General features: G+C 40.4%; 1 protein-coding gene across 1 annotated transcript in view; it reads right to left on the bottom strand.

Moving 5' to 3' along the window:
* Window positions 1–25157, bottom strand: part of MEGF6 (multiple EGF like domains 6) — a 273763-nt gene that overhangs the window by 234676 nt on the left and 13930 nt on the right. Inside the window, exons 2-3 of the mRNA XM_075190156.1 lie at window positions 14429–14563; window positions 5979–6088 (exon numbers count right to left, since the gene is read on the bottom strand). Of these exons, the coding sequence (XP_075046257.1) occupies window positions 5979–6088; window positions 14429–14563 (245 nt within the window). The remainder of the gene's footprint in view (window positions 1–5978; window positions 6089–14428; window positions 14564–25157) is intronic.

The following is a 25157-nucleotide window of genomic DNA, read 5'->3' as shown; positions in this document are numbered from 1 at the left end:
ATCTATCTAAGGTTGCAGGCTTTTGGCCTTATCAAACCCGTTTCGAGAATCACTATGAAATAATTTCAAGAAAAGGTGAAAAGTCCCATCAAAGCCACTTATTAGATTTGATTTCTTCTAAAATGCTACTTATTTGACCCTCGTTGAAAACGCAAATTAATCATGAAAGTTAAGGGAGGTTCAGGGCCGTCTTTATTCCAAATTTTAGACTTGTGCAGCTTGTAATATTCAATACAATGTTATATTAGGGCCATCAGTGCACCCGGGCTGGGCAAATGTAACGGCATTAAAAATATTCGATAACGTCACATCCTAATGGTGCGAAAAAAAGGGACTTTTGCTCGGTAGAAAAAAATACTGCAAACCCCCCCCCTCCCGATATCAAGAATATCATTAAATTTGCTCATTCTCTACCACTTTAGCTCTCTGTACGTACAGCAGACATGAACACAATTACAACTAGATACTGATGCATAAAATTGCAAATCCGTGCACATGCAGGTTACAGAGTGATCATCAGGATTCGTACCAAGAGAGCCCGCAGATAGGGAATCCCTTCATTTTCGCTGCTCTGCTACTATGAAAGCCAGAGGTAATACTACAGCTACAATGTATCATAATGTTTTATTTATTTCCTTGTGTGTAGGTATTTTCTAAGTCTGTTTATTTTTTCTCATAAGACGGCATCATCCTATTCCAGCTTGGTCATTGTGGATGTTTTCTAGTCCTTTTCATTGCAGGTCGGTATGACAAGTAAATCATTCTAGTGAATAATACAGTGATACCCCGGGGCGTTAGTTTGGATTTCTTACAAGACGGATAAACACATCCATTCTGTACCGCTGGTTCTTTCTCAATAACTAACATCCTTCTGCTAATCTAGAAGTAGAACCATTTCTGTGGTGAAATAAAGTTTTAAATACATTTTAAAAAAAGAGAAAACACTTTACATTGACTGCTTTAGAGGGGCCTCCACCCTCAGATGAGTTTAATTTTGGGTTTAGGGGTGTTCTGAAGGCCATGTTGCATGGGGCCATATTGATGATATTTTACCGACCCTGATGGAAAAAAATGTAACTTGGGGACAAGAGAGAAAGAAACGGAACCTAAGGCGTGATATCTACTTCATTCTTGGCTACTCTCCCGGAATGTCTGTGAGTCTCCTGAATTCCGTGGAGTTCTCCGGGAGAGCAGACCACCAACCCTCATTCCGCTCATGCCACAACTCTCCCTGTAAAGAGGGTGGGGGCTTGATGATGCAATTCACAATCACGTCATTGTGTGTGTGTGTGTGTGTGTGTGTGTGTGTGTGTGTGTGTGTGAGTGTGTGTGGGGAAAAGTGATTGTTATGATGATTATCATTCTCCCCACATTTGCCCTTTGAATCTCCCCTCCCGGATCTACCGGAGGTGAGATCCCAACGGTAGCCAAGTATCATCATCATCATGTTATTTATATAGCGCCACTAATTCCACTGTGCTGTACAGAGAACTCATTCACATCAGACCCTGCCCCATTGCAGCTTACAGTCTAATTTCCCTAACACACAGACAGACACAGACTAGGGTCAATTTGATAGCAGCCAATTAACCTACCAGTGTGTTTTTGGAGTGTGGGAGGAAACCAGAGCACCCGGAGGAAACCCACGCAAACACGGGGAGAACATACAAACTCCTCACAGATAAGGCCATGGGTGGGAATAGAACTCATGACCCCAGTGCTGTGAGGCAGAAGTGCTGACCACTAAGTCACCGAGCTGCTCAAGTATTCCTATCTTACTGCCGAGCAATACAGATGGCCTCTAATATCTGTAATAATTTACTCTAGGAATGCGTTACTCCCTATAATACACACAGTTCACACCGACTATAAGCGATGAGATCAGACCTCACCATTTGTACAAATATTATTTCTTTGTACATATACTTGCATCATTTGTGTATTATATCAATATAACCCCATTTTCCTAAACAGAAATAGAATAAAACACATATATTAATATCTGAATTATGCATTGATTTATTTATTTTAATTTTATTGAAAGGGATTTTGTTATTTTCCCTTTAAAATGAAAAGATTTGCAAGCGCCCAGTTACCCTCGTCCCGGGAATACGCAGTGTTACTGCAATCTATATGACGGACCCGTCACGTCACAGTTGCAGCACAGATACCACCAGACTTTCCCTTCCACAGCTTTAAGAGCGGTTTATATAAACCACGCTGTAGATTGCAGTGTACAGCGCTGTATCTCCCATCCTGCCATGTGTGGTCGCTGACCCCATGTTACATCTGAACTTAGATAACGACCTATAAAAATAACAACTCAATAATCTGATGTTATCTGCCTCAGCGCTTTCACTTCCTTTGTGTTGTGTCTCTGCCAAGATGTTAATCAGTATGAAAACACAACCTCAGGGTCACATACTGCAAACTGCTACCGCTGGCGGACTCTGCTAGATCCTTCAGCTTTATCGCACACGGCTATTCTTACTATTCAAATAATACCAGGGGGTATATTTACTAAACTGCGGGTTTGAAAAACTGGAGACGTTGCCTATAGCCTATAGCAACCAATCATATTCTAGTTATCATTTATTTACTTCATTCTACAAAATGACATCTAGGGGTTAAATGTATCAAGCTGAGAGTTTTCCGGCGGGTTTGAAAAACCAATCAGATTCTAGCTATCATTTATTTAGTGCATTCTACAAAATGATAGCTAGAATCTAATTGGTTGCTATAGGCAACATCTCCACTTTTCAAACCCACCGAAAAACTCTCAGCTTGATACATTTACCCCCTAGAATCTGATTGGTTGCTATAGGCAACATCTCCACTTTTCAAACCCACCGAAAAACTCTCAGCTTGATACATTTAACCCCTAGAATCTGATTGGTTGCTATAGGCAACATCTCCACTTTTTCAAACCTGCAGTTTAGCAAATATATCTCAATGTGTCTTTAATTTAGGACAATTTCCGGGGTTTTTAAGTCTTGGGATCAGGGTGTACAGAGAGGGGGCACTGCACCCCTCCCAAATATCAATACATTAAAAACATTGAAATTGTTTATGTGTGGATCTTTATTTTGGGGCATATTTGCCAACGGGTGAAGACCCCTATCGAAATTGTGTGTTTTCCCCTGCAATAATATAAATTAGTATTAATACCAGTGTAACAATATAATTATTAGTATTTCAATATAATTATTAATAAACAGGAATAATATAAGGAGTATATTTCTTAGCAAGAACTGACTATCCTTGATTAATAATAAATGATAGGAGTGGAGGATGAGGAATACATGGGGGGATAAAGAGAGGTACAGTGCCACATATTGAGTTTCTGGCTATTATTCTTTTATTTATAAGACGCCACAAGGCTTCCACAGCGCCGTACATAAGGGGTTAGAACAACAGAATTACAGAAGCATAAAAATGACAAAACTATATAAACACAAACAACAAGTCTACATAATGACATGAGTACATACAGATGACAACGTGGGTACAGATAAGCAGAATAATAAAACGCATGGATACAAGCAACAGAATAAATCACAGCTTTGGCAGACTTTTCGGTGCTCCAGTGTAAGCAGCCATTTTGTGGGCTGAACCATTATTCCTGACAGAGCTGCCGATCAATTCATTAGGACCCAGTGATATCGCTCAGGCACGAAGTAACTCATACTTACCAACTTTACAATGTTGGTATCCGGGAGCCTGCGGGGGAGGTGGGCGTCATGGGGGGGGCGGGCCTCCAAAATCCGTGTCATTTTGGACCCGCCCCCATGACGTCATGACGCAAAATGCGTCATTTGACAGAGGGGGCGGGGCCAAACGCCGCGATTCACCAGGAATCGCGGCGTTTGTGACCTAATTCTGCCCACTTCACTAGGAAGTGGGCAGATCCGGGATTTTGCCACACTCGCCCGGGAGTCCGGGAGACTCTCTCAAAATGCGGGAGTCTCCCGGACATTCCGGGAGAGTTGGCAAGTATGAAGTAACTCCATAAACTGCACAATCGCTGCCTATATAAGTACACTAGAAAACCTCTCTCCATCCCAATTGTACCCTGTTACCAACAGTTTGAAATGTTCCTCAAGAAATGTGACATTGCCAGATAATTTAACCTTTTTTTTTTTTATTTAACCTACGTGATGTGGAAAAATTCAGTATTTTAACTGCATCAACGCTTGGCAGATTTATGTTTCTCTAAAATGTCCCATATGAATTATACCCATGCCCCATCCAGCTTGAATAGTCATTAATCATTCACAGCTCTGCTAAGAATCCCTCAAACACATAGAAACATATTTTAATATTAATCTTGAGTTAAATGGTACAGAAGTTGCCTACAAAGCGCAGGGGGAATAAATGGTACGAATTTTGATACTGAAAAGCAGCTGGGAACCAACGGTTACTTGAATATTAGCATAGGGCCAAGGTTATAAATGAAGGGGCCACAGGTAGAAAAAGAAGTTGGGGCCCACATGAATGTAAGTGACATTTGTTCCCAGGGCAGCTGCTTGTGGAGGGCGTTAGCTGGCAGCCATTGATCAACATCATCTATCCTAAAACCAGCATGATATCTAAGGTCTAATCCATGAGGTAAACAGTAATCATACACATGATTGGAAAATACATATAAATATTATGGCACCTAATATGTAATAAAAAAAGAACAAATAATAATTTTGATGGTTTGTTTTTGTTCAGTTTATTTTTTTTTAATGAGCTATTTTGAGGTTGTTTTATTGATGTTGTGTTTTTGTCCCAACATTTCAGTCAGCCGATTAAGGACACTTAAGGTGGGCCCCCGCAGGCAGCCACTTTGTGGTCAGAGTTGCTATTCATGCGCATTAGTTCACCCAACAAAATGGCTGCCTCCACTGTGTAGAGGCGATAGGACCACTTTAAGGACAATACCCCATGTTTGCCAACTTTTATCACCTTCCTTGAAGTTTGGTGAAGAGGTGAAGTAGGAGGACGGAGGGAGGAAGGGGCACAACAAATGTCGCGGGAGGAACAAAATTACGTGATTCACCGCAAATCGCGTCATAGAGGCTCACGTCCTGCCCACTTTATGGCATCCTGGATATTTGCCCATTCTCTCGGACAGACCGGGAGAATGGGGAAGTATGCAATACCCCTTGCTACCTATATATATATATATATATATATATATATATAACAATGGGCCCCCGGGGATAAACTTCTCTGAATCCTGGTAAGACGGATTCAAGCGTCCAATACAAAGTACCGGGACTCTGCATGTATAGTGGGAGGAGTCACCAACCTGGTGCCCCCTTCTGCGGCTATGGAAGGGGGCATAAATAAATATATATAAGATTCCATAAAAATCTTCTAACTCTTCGAAGCACAACAGTAAGCCTCTAAGTGCTGACATCATTTGTACCATTCAGTAATCTCTTATATAGAATATAAGTTACGTAGCGATAAGCTTTCTGCCCTCTGACAGTATGTCAATACTAAATAAGAAATCTGTGGAAAACAGGATCAGCAGAACGCCTGCACCACATGAAGGAATTAATTCTAAGAATGAAGACAAAGTGTACAAGGTTAAATTACTGTAAGATGACAGCATCTTACAAAAATGTTTACAAAATTGATCAGAACTGTCTGTCATAGACACAATGGAGGCAGCCAATTGCGTGCCATACAAATATTAATGATAAAGCAACCTATGCCATCACTGGGAGCTAGTGACATCCCTGAGGTACCTCATACCTAGAGGCCAGTAGATTCTAGTGTATTTATAGACTGAATAGAAATAAGGTATACAAAATGGCTCCCTCCAGTGTAGGCGACACACAATATAAATATGTCGCCAGCCTCCCACTGAGTGGACGAGTGAACACGTCTATTATTTTACCTCAGCATTTTGTGTTTTTCTGTAGCTACCTCCGTTATTTAGCAATTTTTGGTAACGCCATTTACATGTAGTAATGTATACTTACAGTGCTGACATCCGGCTTCCCCGTTCTGCTGGGACCACCCCGGACAGCACTTATTTACAGTCTGATACTCTCGGGTATACACCTTACGATAGGTTGTGTAGTATAACGTTCTGTAAGACAAAAAAAACAAACACACAAACTGAACATCGTAATAAAAACAAAAATAAATAAATTAAATAAAGGAAGAAGTGACTCTCACTGAACATTGTTAGCACTTGTGGATGAATCGCACTGATTTGATTGTGCCTAACCCTTAGGATCGCCCAAGCCGCCAGGATGACTAAAGATGGTGCAGATCCTGTATGCCTTATCCTTTTTGGCCAAGGCACAGTAACGTGTCATTGACCATTTGACTATTTTAAATTCTCTGATATTTTTTAGGTGCACAGTTTGCCCTATGGAGGATCTGCCAGGAGGTGACATCTTTGATGTGGGTGTATATAGGGAATGATTTTGTACTTGACTCCACCTCCTGGGAAACCCTAGTTGAGATTGAGCTCTTGCTCTGCAGGGCCATTTAGATAAAGTTATGACACTGATGCATCTCTTCCTAGGTGGTGTCGCCCTACTGAACGACAGCAGGGCGTGCCATCTTGCAATATGCCAAGTGTTAGAGCCGTTAGAAGCAGAAGTAAAGATGGCATTTGTAGAAGTAGCTTATTACAAATAATGTGCTACCTTCAAACTTCTTGAAAAACTGCACCATAAGGAAACTAATCTTGTGATTAATCAACTGTTTTTGTACATCAACAAGTTCTTCAGAAGTACTATAAAAATGTGTAACTTGGTATGCATTAAACAGAGCAGATTCTATACAGAAGAGATGGTGTTGTGTATATTCTGTTTTCCGATCGATCGTAATGCATGCATGCAGGAAGATGATTGTGTATAAGCTCGGCATCAATCCACGGATAGCATACTTTGGATTTGACAGCGCGCACATCCTACAAGTACTCTAGCACACTCTAATACCTTACACTTTGTCTGCTGAAGATAGAAGTCCCTGACCTCATTTTCAAGGGGGTATTTTGACTGCACTAGGCCATTGCTAACGGGGCCTACAAGTAACCGTCAACCCATCTTAGTCCTTTAAAACCCTGGTTAACTTCTGTGCCTAGTTGTGCATTTAGTGTAACCAGTAAGAAGGTTAATGAGACCTGAGTGAACAATCCTGTCTGGTGCCTACAGTATTCTCGGATTATAGCAGCTAACATTCATACATAGGGCAGGGTGATACACTCTAGTTCAGGGGTACCCGAGTTACACTTATATTACAGTGTCTGAACATATATTATTTTTAAAGCACTGAAATATAGGTCTACAAATAAATGATTTGGATAACAGTCAGCTTCTAAAACACCTCTCCACTTTTATAAATGATGGACTGGTTTTTTTTTCCTTTAGCAAACAGGAAAAAATAAAATGAGCATCCTCTGGCTGTCTTCAGCAATATCCTGGCTATTGTCAAACCCGTTCCTCCAGGACTGATATTTTTAGCTACATTAAGCAGATCCACTCGGAGAGATATTTCATAGTACAACATACGAGACACAGTCATTTGTTCGTAACTGTATTTTTTTAGGTGTTTTTCACGAGCTAATAAGCAACCTTATTGCTTTACAATTTAGTACAGCTTAGGCTTAATGATTAGGGTCAAGTTCATCAGTCTTACCTGGAATTGTGGCTTTGGATACATAAAACCGCTTTTCGCACTGTCACATGCTATCAACAGTTGTCAACAGGGAGATATCAGGAGCCCAAACAAATGGTCGGTTGCTAGGGCACAGATGGTTAAACACAAGGCCACCTGCCCTTCCTTCATTGACTGCTCTATCTCGGATATTAAAATACGGAAGGGACGTAACACCCACTTCAGCTATCAGCTCATACCAGTTTTGGCAGATTAAGACCTCACTTAAGTTGACACTTTGAGCCACATAGCAATCTCTATGGCTTTTTGTAAGTGTGTTAAATGTTCAGTGGATTAGAAACGCAGGAACCTGCCCCGCCATAGGCTTGGAATCACTTTAGGAGTCATTTAATAGACATTGGACGAAGACCTATGATTATTTCTGAGAATTAACAGGCCTGTGTAATGAGGCTCTGGCATTGGTTCACAGAACAGAAACTTATTGCAAGCAAATTCATAAATCAGCTCTGTAAGTGGCTCAGTCGAGTTGGCTCTAAGTGGAGACGGTGGAAGGTGACACCGTGTCACTGTGTCAATGGTCGTAGAATAGATTGCATGGTCTCTGAAGGACTTCATACAAGGACCTGGGAAGAAACAGGAAACATCAAAGTAATCCTGCTTGTAAAAATAGATTATTTAGAAAGGGCCCTAAAATACATTTTATAGCATATGCAATATATCTTGTACTGGATTAATGAAATACAGCCGTTTTGATTTAATTGCTTATGCGAATCTTTATTTTATTTGTTTGATATTTAATTATCAATTTCTTTAGTTAATGTAATTGTATGTCAAAAAAAAAATTCCCTTTAGTTTTTTTTAAAGTATAAACTTTTAAAAACACCTGTATTAGGGAATATATTGTATAAATCAGGGGTGGGAGTGGGATTATATATATATATATATACACACACACACACATACAGAGGTGGAAGTAGGGTTTATACACTACCGCCTTCTCCTACTGCCTTCATTGTAACACTATCACATTCCTGTCCCTTACATTCTTCATACAGCTACTTTTGAATTTCCACTTTGACCACTGATACAAATTATATAATTTATATATATAGTTTATTCAATAGACAAATGTTTTACTCTTCAGTTTGTAGGTTTCTTGGAAAACATGTCCACGGTCGAAACAGGTTTAAGAAATTGCTCATGACCTGGGTCTCTTGAAAGCCTGCCCATCATCATCATCATCATCACCATTTATTTATATAGCGCCACTGATTTTGCAGCACTGTACAGAGAACTCACTCACATCAGTCTCTGCCCCATTGGAGCTTACAGTCTAAATTCCCTAACATACACACACAGAAAGACAGACAGACACAGAGAGAGAGAGAGAGAGAGAGAGAGAGAGAGAGAGAGACAGAGACTAGGGTCAATTTTGATAGCAGCCAATTAACCTACTAGTATGTTTTTGGAGTGTGGGAGGAAACCGGAGCACCTGGAGGAAACCCACGCAAACAAGGGGGGGGAGAACATACAAACTCCACACAGATAAGGCCATGGTCAGGAATTGAACTCATGACCCCAGTGCTGTGAGGCAGAAGTGCTGACCACCTAACCAACCCGCCCATGACATATTTATCTTGAAGATCTGGGATTTGGGGTTTTTGAAAGGGTTCCTACAGTGATCTTATGTGAGAGGAATCCAGGAACACTGAATAATACCAGTGAAATTCAGACTGTCAGGACCATAGACAGACCAGAGACATCAGGAACAGAAGGGTCAACAGCAGAGGCCACTTCCTGAAATCAGAGTACGAACCAGGAATCAGGAACAAAGAAACTGGACTAATGTGGAACCACAACAATCTGGCCCTGTTTTTCCCCATAAATAGGAGTAATCATCAAAGTCTGATACAGCTGACTGTGGATCCAGCGGACAATAAGCATTGAGCATGCTCAAAGTCTTTGATAGAATTCCACTTAAACGTTTGTACTGTGCATGCTCGCAGTCTTTGAAGCCAATAGCAGAAAAATACATTCTTGATATTATTGATGAGTCGTCAGTGGGTTCAGAAGTCCAAACGTGAAAGGCCAAGTTTGAAGCAGAGGCTAATGATGGAGCCTCCCATGATCTGGGTCTCTTGATCTTTCTGCCCACCATTTGGGTATCTTGAAGATCTATCTTGAAGAAACTGGGCATGATTTGATTCCCTTGATCTGGGTCTCTGAAGAACCTGCTCGCAATCTGGCTCTCTGAAGAACCTGCCCGCAATCTGGCTCTCTGAAGAACCTGCCCGCAATCTGGCTCTCTGAAGAACCTGCCCGCAATCTGGCTCTCTGAAGAACCTGCCCGCAATCTGGCTCTCTGAAGAACCTGCCCGCAATCTGGCTCTCTGAAGAACCTGCCCGCAATCTGGCTCTCTGAAGAACCTGCCCGCAATCTGGCTCTCTGAAGAACCTGCCCGCAATCTGGCTCTCTGAAGAACCTGCCCGCAATCTGGCTCTCTGAAGAACCTGCCCGCAATCTGGGTCTCTGAAGAACTTGCCCATAATCTGGGTCTTTTAAAGAACATGGCCATAATCTGGGTACAGATGGTGTTATACCATTTCCTAAACACACTTTTATCAAACATTTTGTCCAAAAAGCCCAAAAAACTCTGTATACTGGGTTTAATCATTTTAATAAAGTCAATGTCAAGATGTTGCATTTTGTTACAACAAAAGCCAAAGTCTTCAATAGCCTTATACCAGGTATCCTCTAAAGACCTTTGTTGTAAATGTAGTCTACAAAGTGTTTGAAACAATTAGTTGACTGTTTCCTACTAACAAGCAAAGGGCTTACCAGGGCTGAAATGCTACCTTCAGCGTTTGAAGTCCTGGCAGAAAGTCTGACCGTGCTATTTAATGCCTTTGTTCCTCGCACAGGCACTTTGAATAATCATAGTTACTCCTTTTTATTACAGCAGCATATACATTACGCCCGATAATTGCTAGAAATTACAGCTTAAAGTAAGTTCATTGAACCTCATACTAACGTTCCTGGGTTGTGAGAGCTCTAGAAGGAATTCCTCCCCTACCCCAGAAGCAGAAATAGTGATCTGCCCTTTATGTTACTTAGAGTGAATTCACAAAAGAAATAATTCAATCACTCAGGAAATATATAAGGGACATATCTGCTTTCCCTAACTGGAACCTTAAACACACCGTGCCCACAGCCAGGTTGCCCGCTATGTGTGTGAGTCTGCAAGGGTTAATGCCACTCAGACATGTTATATGCCAGCAGGGCACAATACGTCTTTATGTACCCACACTTTGCTACAGATGATAATATAACTAAGGAGGTGTGGGTCGCCCACGTCTGATGCCGAATTACTTATATAAACCATGCATACAGTAAAATAAATCCAATATGCCTCAGAAACACAATATTTAATATTAATACCTGCAAGCAAGTTAGCATATGTTCTAAATCAGAGCACAAAGACTGCGTTCATTAAATCTTTGATTTAATCTGAAATAATATAGTCTCAGACAGAGCTGGTGTTACCATTAGGTGAACAACGCTCAGGGGGCCCTAAAACATCAACTGTGTGACATAACGTCAGTCATACGGTGTTTTTACTGTGTTTACTGTGTGACGGCCTCTGATATAAAGGAGAAGCAGCTTCTCATGTGTGTAGCTGCCGAACGCTGCTCCTTCCTGTCAATGTCATGCTGGGCGTGTGGCGCTTGGCTATGATGTCATAGCTAAGTGCCTGCTCCCGGGCCCGGGAGGAACACGCAAATTAATTTGGGACACAAACCCGATTAGGAGAAACATCCTTAAACATGACAATAATAAAACTTACACAGGTAATGTCTCTAGTTAGTGTTTTTAACACTGTGTTATGAAGGTACCAATGTATGTACATTATAGACGGGTTATGTGGAATGGGCCTGATTCATTATGGAAAGGAAAGCAAAAAAATTAGTAACTTTGCACCTTGGCAAAACCATGTTGCATTGGAGGGGGGGGGGTGTAAATTTAAAACATGATGTCAGATCAACTTTAAATTTCAGTGTAAAAATAAACCTATTAAGTATTTGTATACTACATGAAAAAACAGCCAGTATTTATCTTATGTGCAAAAAAATAAACTAATTTGCACCCCTTGTATTGTAACATGGTTTGTCCAGGAGAACATTTACTCCTTTTTTTGCCTTAATTTCCTTACTGAATCAGGCCCTTTATTTATTAGTCCCATGGTAGCAGAGGCTTTTGAAAAATTTCCAAAATCTATGCAACGCACACCATGCCAAAATAAAATGAATTTTAATATGCTGCAAATTGCTGAATTTTTTCTCACTCGTCAAACCAAAGCAGCTAGGTCATCTCCGTGATGCATTGTGGGAGCTAGAGAGCACACTGTCAGAATGTAAATGGAAAACACTGAAGTCTAGTATGATGACACCTATAAACTCACCGTGCATACGCTGTGCCCACGGTGATTGTCCTACTCGCCCCATTAAAAGTGACAGCCCTGATCAACAGGAATGAAAACACAAAGAACATCCCAACAAGCTGCTGACATTCTACATGAGTAACTTAATGTGACATGTGATTGGCTGCAGCACGTGTCCAATCAGAGTTGACATTCAATACACACCTCCTATTCATACCATTGTCCCTCTCAAGGTGTCTTTAGTCCTTTAAAGCTAAAACGTCTGCTTTGCCTGTAAACATTGATTATCAGGTAACCATGGGGGTCCCACTGAAGAGCCCCCATTGATTTGCTGCATAAGCGGGGACAATAACTAAAGAGGAAACATTGTTTTTAAGCAGACAAATTCTTTAAACTGTACATCTGATTAGTAAAACACAATTCTACATCTACATTTATATGGGTCGTCACTACAGACATCTAGGTTTGTCTATATAATAGAGGCTTGTCTTCACCCCGTACCTGGAGGCCTCGCTCGATGCCTCTGTAGACCTTTTGATGAAATCTCTTTATCTTGGCATCTGTACAAGGAGCTCTTAGTGTTTATCAGTTTCCATCTCATGTTCTAGTTTAATGATTTTTTTTTTTTCATGTGATGAGACGGCAGAATGTGGAATAAAAACAATCAGTCTGTATAAGTCGTACCAGGCAGGGGGAAAGCCGTAGACAAACATTTCAAATAAAAATGTACACTGCACCTTTTTTTTTTTTCTTCTTTTAAAGACATACTTCTGGTGCTAATGTGTACTCTATACGCTAGTGCAAACAATGTTGGCATGTGAAATAGTATATAGAGGGTATTTGTATATAATAGCAACAAATATTTCACATTTTATGTGTTAAAAAAACAAGCATTAAATTATAAGTTGCCTAATGTTTGACATTCTTTGGTAAGTGAATGCCGGAATATCGCTCGTGCATTGCCCAATGTATCTGGTACCTGGCGTGTTAATATGATCACAGATTAAAGTATTATGTTGTGTTCTATACAAACATCTCAGTAATCAATTTGGTGCAAAAGAAAAGCGTTGTGTCTCCGGAACAGTCCATTGCTCCATAGTTTCTACAGATATCTCCTCTCATTTTCTCTGTGTCCCATAGAGATACGAGGGTAAATGACCAGAGATATCTGTACCGTATTATCCTGCAAGATTGCGCAGCCGGACATCAAGGTGATGTCCGGCGGCACTTGGCGGCTAATTGAATCTGCCCCCATCCTGCGTGAGACACTCAGAACTAGTGATGCCGCTACGGTCTTATTCTTCTGCCGCAGGAGAATCTTGAGATTGAGATCTCGCGACACCTCACTGTGCTCCAGTGTCGAGAGCACCGATTGGATCAGCATCGTTCATGCAGTCAGTGCTTTCGACACCAGAGGTGTCATAAGTACTGAGGTTCAGAATTCTAAAACTGACTGTTTAGTAAATTGCTACGTTGTGAGTATTTCACAAATGACCAGATTCCGGGCCCCTGGTGTTCAGCTCATTATTGTTTCTTGGTATATAAAAAGTAGAGTGAGATACGTATGTCCCTGTATTGATGAGAGATTCCATTTTCATGCATCTATTGAGACACAGCTTCATATTAAGCTACGCTCGCCATGAAATATGATACATGAAAGAGTGAGCGATCCAATATCTGATAAACAGTAACACTATACAGTTAGGGCAAAACCATTTTTATGAAAACAGAATAATTAAAACATGAATTTCTATATACTGTAGCTGCGGCAGAGAAGGAGATATATATATATATATATATATATATATATGGCTGTCTGCTGGACACTTTTATATTCCATGATTTTTCCCTTAGCTGCAATTAAATTAACCCTTAACATGTAATTTCTAAATGTTATAAGGATACGTCTTCTTTAGTAGAAGTATGGGTTAGTTCTGTCACATGTAAAAGATTATCTGTTTTTAGGTTTTATATTCTTTCAAAAACTTTCTTTTTTCATATATTTATGTCATTTAAACTTTTTATTTTATATACATAATTTTAGTTGTTAAAGGCTATGGTAACATGCACTAGAGTAGGCTTAGCTGCCAATGTTACAGCATGGAGACTACCAGCCTGAAGTTTCACTCAAAGATGCCCCAATTGCGTATGAACAAGGATGAGTCTGCACAATTATGTTTCTACGTCTTTATTTGGAATTCCATGAATTTTAAAATACCCGCACGGCTACAGATATTATGATTTATTTTTTTATTCAATTTAGATTGTGCTCTGTCATTTATTTATACACAGATTATTTGCCATAAAAGGATCAGTTGTCTAAATTGCTGCAATTCCCTTCCATGAGACCCAGCACCTACCTCCGTTCATAGCCAACACACCACATTTGTCCCACGCATCCTTGTTTCCACACTTTCACCACCTGACTGTAGGCCTCAGTCACCGGCTCTTTGTGAGCTACCACGGACAGCTCCCGCTCCGGACAGACGTTCGGCCTGAGAAAACAAAAATAAGATCAGTAATTACAACCCAACAAGCTAAAAGTCTTTCGTCACAAAGGGTAAGTTCTAATATGCATGAGGGCTAATAATTACTCTCAGTTTAATACAATTTTATTTATTACATAATGGCATAATAATTTCTGATAACATCACAGCGCGCTGAGCATCGGAGACTTATCCGGACCACGACCAACATGTCGGTGACCAAAATGCAGTTGATCTCTAATCTCTCGATCATATTTTGCTCAACCACAACATAGCACGAGCGAATGACCAACAGACTGGAAACAACGTAAGTGGTATATAATGGACCTAAAGACGTGCTAAGTGGTTATAAAGCTGTTCTCCACATTCATAACCTTTTGGTTTGCACACGCTTTCCTGCAACTTTTACTAACTACGTTAGATTTTATTACCAGCTTCTTTCTAGTTATGATTTTATATAATTATCCAATGCGGAACCATCTCATATGATATAACGCTGTATGATGATATAAATAGATGGCTAAATAAGATGCTGCATGAGCTACATGGAAAAAACTTATCAGGAAATATCGCTAGAGTTGAATACGAACATCTTAGAGGAAAGAAGGGACAGGGGTGATATAACAGAACATGCTTGCCCACTTTTTGAACCTCCCCTGAGAGATGTCCCAGAGGGTATACAAGGGGCAATTGCACAGGCCGAGGGGGGAGGGTGCATGATCCACAGATCGGGTGGGATCCAGGAGCCTGGCCTACTCTTCCAGGAGTTCAAGAAAACTATTCGAAATTTAGGACATTTATTCAGATTTAAAATATTAATAACAAAAACCTCCAAAAAATGCACAAAAAGGGGCAGGCTAGATGGTCCTGTAGACTTGTCTCCCCCACTGAATGTTTCTGTGCATGAATCAGGCAGAAGCAATGCAGTAGTCACTTTATACTTCCGCTACAAAGCAAAAATCTCAAATCACAAAGCATAACATGGCAGTAGTGGTAGCTCTGACATCACTGGCCATCTATCAGTCTGCAGTTTGTATCGACCATGTCTTGCCAGGAAGACTGCAAGCCAATCACATAAAGTCTGGTTTGTGCACTCGCAACAGTGATGCAAGATAGAAAAACATCCCCCTAGGTAGCTGCTTATAAAATGTAACGTTACAGGGGGTATGATGGATCCATTTACATACATATAAATATATGAGTTAGCTCTGATAGATGAAATCATTTAAATATACACATGATTTGAAATATTATTATGGGTTTATTTGCTCATGTAAACTACCTGTAGTTTCTCTCTGCATTTCCCAAAGTGTAGAATTTAAATCAGATTTCATTGACAGCCTCAGACAAGTAAATATGTTCAACTGACAGTTTATGATCAAGGCAAAACTGAAGTGGGTGTGGAAGTGTCATCAATCAGTTAGTTAATTCTCTGCAGAAACCGGCCAGATTCAGGTATAGAAATGACCCTCTGGAAGAGAGACATTGGGGTATGCCAGAAATATGAAATATTTGTCTACACTTCTTTATTCCAGAAATTAGAATGTACATTTATCATTATATCTTACTTATCATGGCATATTGATAAATAGGTCTATTAGTATTAAAAATACAACTAACAGTGACTATTTTCAGCAGCTGACTATATGACCTTTATTTAGACACCACAATCTTCTGATCAGACCAGGGCCTGACAGGTGAGTTGCACTGTGCTAAGTGCGCATAGGAGTGGAGAGGCAGAGATATCGGTAATGGCGCAGTGTGCAAAAGTGTAAGCACCTGAAGAAACTGCTAGCAGAGCGGAGAAATGCGTTAGGCGAGTGTTGGACAGTTAGTTACATAGTGGTATTATTTTTGTGCTTCTGCAAAATTTTTCCACACACTGGAATAGATGCCAGGATTTATTGTTCTGTCCACATAACGGATGGTGTAACTCCAAGTCCGGGATAGGATCGTCATTGGTGCGATCAGCGAGTTGTGATGGGTATACCAACCAGCAGGTGTTCTACTACTGATTGAAGGGACTGATTGGTTTCATTGGATATACTGCCAGCGTTAGTTGTGATTTGGAAATTTCTATGTGATTTGGATATATATAATGGCCAATTTGAGGGTGTATATGGTGGTATGCCATACCGCCAAACCTCCTGCTGCCTTCATTGTATATCTATTAGATAATATTTATTGTGTGCTATGATACAAGTAAAATTCAATTTTGCTGAAAATTTATTTTTCTTCAAACTCAAACCGCCTGGATAATGTGTTTTAAAAGACTTAAAAGACTACTTTCCCCTGTATATGCTTAGATCAGGAAACCAAAGCAATTAACATCTTTAAGGAAATATTACTCCACTAATCTATGAGCTGTTGTTTATTTTGTGCAGTAGGAATTTATTGCAAAATGGTGGAGATAATTCTTCCATCCTTTGGAAAATTGCCGCGGGATCATTAATGTCTCCCACACTGTATGTACCACAGATTAAGATCTCACCCAGCGCTGATGGGAAAATAAATTGTCTGCTGTATCCTCCCTTACAGCGCAGGGTGAGCTGATAACCGAGAGGTAATACACACATAAATCAGTGCGGCTCCTACAGACTGCTACAGCCGCTTGTCTCAGTGTAATGTCCTCCTCAGAGTCAAACTAGTTTGTTTTGAAGTTTTAGAACAACAGAGAGTAAAATGTATCAACTTAAAGTGAAACTAAACCCAAAAGGTATAAAGTCTGAGAGGATAGAAATATGTTGTGTTTGACAAAAAAATGCACTTGCACTTTTTGAAAAACGTCATGGCATAATACTACTACTGCTATTGCTGCTACTATTACTGCTACTGTTACTACTATTACTGCTACTACAGCTACTGATGTTGTTACTACTATTACTGCTACTACAACTACTGTTACTATTACTGCTACTACGGCTACTGTTACTACTATTACAGCTACTGATGTTGTTACTACTATTACTGCTACTACAACTACTGTTACTATTACTGCTACCACCATTACTGCTACTGTTACTACTATTACTGCTACTACAGCTACTGATGTTGTTACTACTACAACTATTGTTACTATTACTGCTACTACGGCTACTGTTACTACTATTACAGCTACTGGTGCTGTTACTACTATTGCTGCTACTACTTCTACTGTTACTATTACTGCTACTGTTACTACTATTACTGCTACTACAGCTACTGATGTTGTTACTACTATTACTGCTACTACAACTACTGTTACTATTACTGCTACTACGGCTACTGTTACTATTACTGCTACCACCATTACTGCTACTGTTACTACTATTACTGCTACTACAGCTACTGATGTTGTTACTACTACAACTACTGTTACTATTACTGCTACTACGGCTACTGTTACTACTATTACAGCTACTGATGCTGTTGCTACTATTACCGCTACTACTTCTACCGTTACTATTACTGCTACTACGGCTACTGCTACTACTATTACTGCTACTGTTACTACTATTACTGCTACTACAGCTACTGATGTTGTTACTACTATTACTGCTACTGCTACTACAATTACTGCTACTAAAGCTACTGTTACTACTTTAACTGCAACTGCTACTACTATTACTGCTACTACAGCTACTGTTACTACTATTGCTGCTACTACTGCTATTGTTACTATTATTACTGTTACTGCAGCTACTGGTGCTGTTACTACTATTACTGCTACTACTTCTACTGTAACTATTAATGCTACTACGGCTACTGTTACTACCATTACTGCTACTACTATTACTGCTACTGTTACTACTATTACTGCTACTACAGCTACTGATGTTGTTACTACTATTACCACTACTACAACTACTGCTACTACAATTACTGCTACTACTGCTATTGTTACTACTATTACTGCTACTACAGCAACTGATGCTGTTACTACTATTAATGCTACTACTTCTACTACTATTACCGCTAGTACTAGTGGTAGTAGTACAGCTGCTGATGTTGTTACTACTACCACTGCAGCTGCTGATGCTGCTGCTACTACTACTGCAGCTGCTATTACTACTGATAAACAGGTGATTCTCCACACACTGTACTATGTCTACATTTAGTCGACAAAACAGAATTTCTTTCCTATTTAGATTCCAACATTTAATGAATTCAATGATTTAATCTAATTCCATGTTGCACAAACAAATATAGATTGAAACATAAACAAGAGAAGCGGAATATTTGGAGAACTAACAAAACAATTATTTCATTCTTAATAAACTACAGCTTTTCATGTACGAATATTTTTATCACTGAAAACATTGAATAATATGATTATCAGACAATCAGGAGATGCCTGGAGCGGTCTGCTGAGTAAATTAGTAAAGCTGGGTACACACTACAGAAATTTCAACCAACTTTTTATGCCGAGCGAGTTTACATGCGATCGATGGTCCGATCGCTCGGTCCATGGACTGCATACACACTAGCCTAGTTTAGGACGATAAAGAGAAGAGCGGACGTCCCTTTAGCGACTTTTTACAGCCATGATGTCGTGAGCAATGACTGTAATTTCGTACTCACTGTTGTGGATCGGTCGGAAGTTTATACACACTACACAGCGGAAACGAGATTGGAACGAAAATATTAAACGGTACGACCAACCAAATGAGGCGACAATCGTCCATTTGGGCAGACTTTCGACCATCGTGTCACTGCACACACTGACCCGACTTTTGAACGAGCGGTCGTATGCCGGCTGTTTGAGCCGATTATTGGACGAAAACAGTGTAGTGTGTACCCAGCTTAACCTTTAAACAATCATCTTGTTGTCTAGAGGTGATGTTTTATTAGATGTGATGTCACATTCTAGGACTTAAGTGCTGGTGAACGTGTTCTGGAGGTTTTTTTTCTCTCCTTGGGATCGTACAAATGAATCTTCTCAAATTGAATTTGTAATTTTAATCTTTCCACATGGACAAAGGTTAGCATAACGACTAGCAGGGTCTTTTAAGTGTGTAGATTTTATATAATAAAAAAAAAAAAAAAAATTTGTTTAACGGGGTTTTTCTATCAGATTTTCTCAAAGCCTTTTGACCAACTAATTAAGAAGCAGTTGAAACCAATTATTTGAACATTAAAAATACACAGACACCTGTTGTCCCCACTTCTCAGTTCTGGGGGTGTTCAGAACATTGTAATGATCATTATATCCCAACCATAACTTATGAGGACAAGAGGCAGCAGTCTTGTACAACTGTCCACAAACCTCTCTGGAGGTTAATGCTTAATAAGTCTTAATTAATGCATAATAAATCTTCTTTCTACAATATATATATATATATATATATATATAGCAGGTTTCAGCAACTTGTGGCTCTACAGCTGTAATGGATCTGTACGTCCTATCAGGGCACGCTGGGATTTGTAGTTGAACAGACAATTAACTATTGTGCTGGCTTCCAATTTTTGTACAGATATTGCTACTTTGTACAGCACAGGCCAATACACAGAATAGATTTTGTGTAAGCTGCACATTAGATTGGGAACAGCGCATTTTGTGGAATTAGCTATATTTATGGGTTTGATTTATTCTTTTGTAGAAAATTTTGTGCAAGTCGAGTTTTGCGTCAGAACCGGTAGTTTTGCAGAGGTGCGAAGTTTTGGTGATACAATTATTGAATTTCACTTCTGCAATGACATTCTGCACCGTATTTGCTAAATCACATTTCATGCACTTTGTAGTCTATGACAAGAGCTGAGATCACGACGATCGATGAACTCAGCTTTGTGTTGGTTGGACTGAGACCGAGAAACAAAAAAAAAAGGAAATAACTTTGATGGCCCCGAAGCGTATAGCTATAAAATCAATCAGAATAAATTGCGCTCTGTCTATTTAAATGCGAGATACGGCAGAACACACAGAGCAGTTTTGAAAATTACGCTAATGTCCATCACAAACATTTCTCTCATGTTTGGAGGTATATTATCGTGGACCATGTCGTGTGTCCTTAATAGCTTACCTTTCATTAGAGACGGCCGTGGGAAATCCCCATGTTACGAATAGAACCAGTGCAGATAAGAGCTCACTTTGCGCCGGGAGCAAGATATAGTTTAGTGTCGTGTAAATGAGTTTTTTGTTTTGCCAAGGAAGGATCGCTTGGATCTATGACAGATGAAGACGCCTGGATGTGGGGTGAGTAATAAAGAGGGTAAATGAGGGTTTATGTAGGGGTGTTTTTATTTCAATTAAATACATTTTTACAACGGTGTGTGTGTTTATTTACATTTTTCTTCGGTGCAATACAGGTCCCAGCGGGCATGCTGGCACTTATGGTTCCCCAAGTGCCATGTTTGAACCTATAGTGTACCAGGGACACATTAAATTACTATTAACTCACACCCTTCACCCAGGGGTGTGGGGAGAGCCCTAGTGCTTTCAGCACAGGGCTGAATACACCTAGTTAGGGGGGGGGTTGCATTTTTTTTTTGTGGACCTGAACTCACTAGTGAATCCAGCCTGTGATGATCAATCTAGGGCTGGTTGTCATCGGGGCTATGCTGTGGGTTTCTCTGCCTCGGCTGGCAAAGCCTAGTGCAGGCAGGGCCGGATTAAGGGAATGGAGGCCCCTGGGCTAAGGGCGCCTCCATTCCCCCGTGAGGCCCCCATTGTGAGCCGCCCGCCGCCCCTGTCCCCCGTGAGGGCCCCCCCCCCCAAAGCGCTTACCTGTCAGTTCAGTCCTCCGTCCCCGGCGCGCTGTAAGCACCTTACTGAGGAGATCTCGCGAGAGTTCACTCGCGAGATCTCCTTAGTAAGCAGAGTACTGAGCGCCGGGGACGGAGGACTGGACTGACAGTGCTCAGCAGCATTGATCGGGCTGAGGGCACCCCCGCCCCCGGACCGATCAATAATGCTGCTGCGGACTTTGAAGGGCCCCCTGGATGCCCGAGGCCCCTGGGCTATAGCCCAGTTAGACCTCGGGTTAATCCGGCCCTGAGTGCAGGTAATAGTAAAATCACTTCTTGTCCCCCTGACTTTGTTAGTACCAATCTAGGCTGGCAGCACTGGACTTGGTTACGCTGTTTGGGAGGGGTATGTGTTTTTTTCTATATTTACTTCCGGTTGTTTGTTTGTTTTTTACTGTACAACCGGCAGCATTGCCAGCTGGCCGGCGGTGTTGCCGGTTTCAATTTAATGCTTTATATCGACACTGCGTCCGACGAATTTACAACATGTCGACATTCACAATGACGACATTTTAACCCTGTCGACCTAATGAACGTCAACATTCTGAATGTCATCATTGTCGACTACATCCCATCTATGTAACCTGCACTTTTCTCTTCATATTTCTCTTGTTCTCATGCACAAAAAAAGGTTTAGTTTTCTTAGAATTATTAGTACCCCAATATAAACCTGTGTTACAGACATATTAGTACACAAGCACATTCTGGATTTCCGCATGAGAAGTCCTGGCCTGCAGTACCAGTTATATGGATATCCTGCTTGATTCTGCCCCCGTTCCTGACATTATATTGTGGGGTTCTGAGCCTGACCCTAGATCTTGTTCCTCATAACAATGTTTTGCCAATGACCGCATTGAACTTGCCCATTCTCTTGACATGTGGACTTGTCACCTATATCACCAACGACATCTGAATCGCAACATCTTTTCTTTATTATTTCTCAAATTCGTATGTATCAGAAGCCTGAATTCTAGAATAATAATAATTGTAAGATAAAGATATATTATGTTGTAAATCAGAACTCTCCTGAGTCTGTCCTAACACCAAACTAAAAGGAGCATCCTTCGGCAATTGTTTTGTGGGCTGTAGGAAATGAATTATACTATCTGTGGTATTTTTTGTACTAGTTTGTATACTTTACTTGTCCTGAGAAATAAATAACACGTTTGTGGGTTAGTTTTACGAAACGAAGACCTTCAGAAAAAAAGCAGCAGGGACCGTGTTAACCTGCAGGGGGTGCTATTTTGCGAGTCGCTTCTTACACAGATCTCCCTCCTGTGCTCATCAATCTCCCGCCAAGAGACGACCTGACATATAGCTAATAATGCAGAGGAACAGAAAGAGTAGAGTTCAGTCTGAAGATGAGTTTCCTGTGAAGAAGATTTAGATGCAGAATTATCTTCTTGAAATGTCCTTTATAACTGCCGGGAGTTTAGAGGACAGCACATATCTTACACTGGTAAGAGCTACGATTTGTCCTCCGGATAAAAAGATAGTTTCCTGATACTTTTTTCTCTCCTTATAACTAGAATCCATTGAGGAAGAAAGAAGATACGAGATAATGAATATAATAGTAACAGGACAAAACACAAGTATGGAAGACGACCTGTCAACTCAGTACACATGAATGCAAAGTTACAGTTACTATCTCACCTTTCTCAGACTCGCTAATATGATGGTAACTCTTAAATGTTCTTCCACCTTCGGATAAATTTAATACATTGGTCCCTGCAGTTCCTTCTGCAACTTTCAAAAATACATTGTTTTATCGGTCTCTCTTTATCCTATGTTTCTGCTGAGGCCTTTTTATCCGGTGGTAATCGTATTAACGATTACCGTAAATCCGACACGCATGTGGCCTACAAAAAAAAAAAAAAAAACGATTGCAGAAGACATCAATGTTAATTTAAAGTGGCAATGTCTGGACCCCGCAGGCTAAGGCTTTCAACACTTAACCTGTGGGGCCCACACATTGCCACTTTAAATTAACACCGACGTAGGGCGCACTGACGTCAAGCTGTAGTGCCGGAGAGTTGTGTCTTCGGAATGACTGCCTGTCAGCGTGCCGGTGCCATCGGAAATCTGCAGCTTCGGAGATCAGGTAAGTCTGTGTATGTTCTGTTCGTTGTTTTCTGCAATCGGGTTTTTTATGTAGGTCTCATGCGTGTCGGATTTATCCTCATCGTTAATACGTACCCAACCCTTTTTTTTATCATCCACTGAAATGCTTCTTTATTTTCATTTCCATAGGATATGACATAGATCGTCTCTGTTTTAGGCAGATTTATATCCAAGGGCAAAATAAAAAAACAATGACTGGGGGATATAAAGGCCTTGGTGAAAAACACAGAAAGAAGCCAGAAATATAAAACAATGGGCCAGAGTCATTAAGGAAAGTAAGGCAAAAAAGGGAGTAAGTTTTCTCCTTGACAAAATCATGTTACATTGTAAGGGGTGCAAATTAGTTTATTATTTTGTACATATGATAAATACTGTCTGTATATTCATGTATCACACAAATACTTGATAGCTTTATTTATACACTGCAATTTAAAGTGGATCTAGCACATGCCCTACCCCAACTATAAAACTGCCATCACATTTAAAATTTACCTTCCCCTCCAATGCAACATGGTTTTGCCCAGGTGCAAAGTTACTCATTTTTTTTTTGCTTCAACTTTCAAGTGCCCAACGCCACTTTCACAAATGCGCAGTGGAGCGCCGAACGGTAAAGATCCGCTGTAGGATCATGACAAATGCGCCAACACACGGTAACTTACGCCATTGCGCATTGGTAATCAAGAAGTGATGGAGTGAAACGCGTCACTCTGGGCTGTCCATCCTGGCTTTGTGGACTTACCCACTGTGTTTTCTGGCGGGCAGGTCTACACAGTCAGCGCGTAGTTTCCCCTACAGGTTTAGCATCCATGGACCCATGCAAGTTTGGGACTAATTGTCACTAGAACATGGGGAGCCCACGCTTGTTGCCCCCTCTGTTTTGGTAACCAGCCCAGGCTGTCTAGTACAAAGGCTGGTTAAATAATTTGGGGGTGCTACACTTGTTATTTATTAACATTTTGCAGTCACTGCGCATGTGCTGGTGCACAGTCCTGTGAGGCTAGAGCTGCAATTCCGGGGGCCTCTATCCAAAGTTTACTATGGGCCCTTCTGGATCCACGCATCAAGTGCATACACAAACACATAGCGTTTACATGAAGTTTCACATGCGTTTTGCAATTGCATAATTTGAGGCCACAACAGGTAAAGACCCCCGACCACTGTCCTTCAGTTTTACCTTGGGCCGAAGTCCGATTCCAGCACCTGCCAGTCACTGACGGTCACTTCCTTCATATTTTATCCAGAAATTGATGTTTCTGTTCCCATGTCTGAAAACCAGCAACCTCAAATATTTATTTCCCAAACGGTGAGATTATTCCAAAGCATATATTTAGAAATGTGTCATACTCATTATCTTTTCATAACGGTCGCTCATTGAACTTCAGTTAATAGTTCTTAGGAGACCGAAATAATGTGCAGGCAACACATGAAAGCTAAAAGGTCGTCTTAAATTACTTTATTAGATCGAGTTTTATGGCAGAAATGGGCTTTAAATACAGCTATGCCTTGGTTATAAAGGGAGTTAATTAGAGGTACCAAGTGCCATAAAACAAAAAACGTAAAGTGTAATTTTAGTTCAGAATAACTTAAAAGGCAACTAAAATAGACTATTTAAAATATTATCCACATCTTAAATTGAATAAATTACATCATTTACAAAAAAAAGTTAGATCTCAGTTGTATTCTTAATTATTTTACCATATTGATAATGGAACATTAAGAAGGTAACTGTATCCAACCTTCTAAAAAGGAGAAATGGAGG

Source organism: Mixophyes fleayi, chromosome 11, assembly GCF_038048845.1.
Source record: "Mixophyes fleayi isolate aMixFle1 chromosome 11, aMixFle1.hap1, whole genome shotgun sequence".
NCBI classification, from domain to species: Eukaryota; Metazoa; Chordata; class Amphibia; order Anura; family Limnodynastidae; genus Mixophyes; species Mixophyes fleayi.
This window is presented reverse-complemented; position numbering and strand designations above follow the sequence as displayed.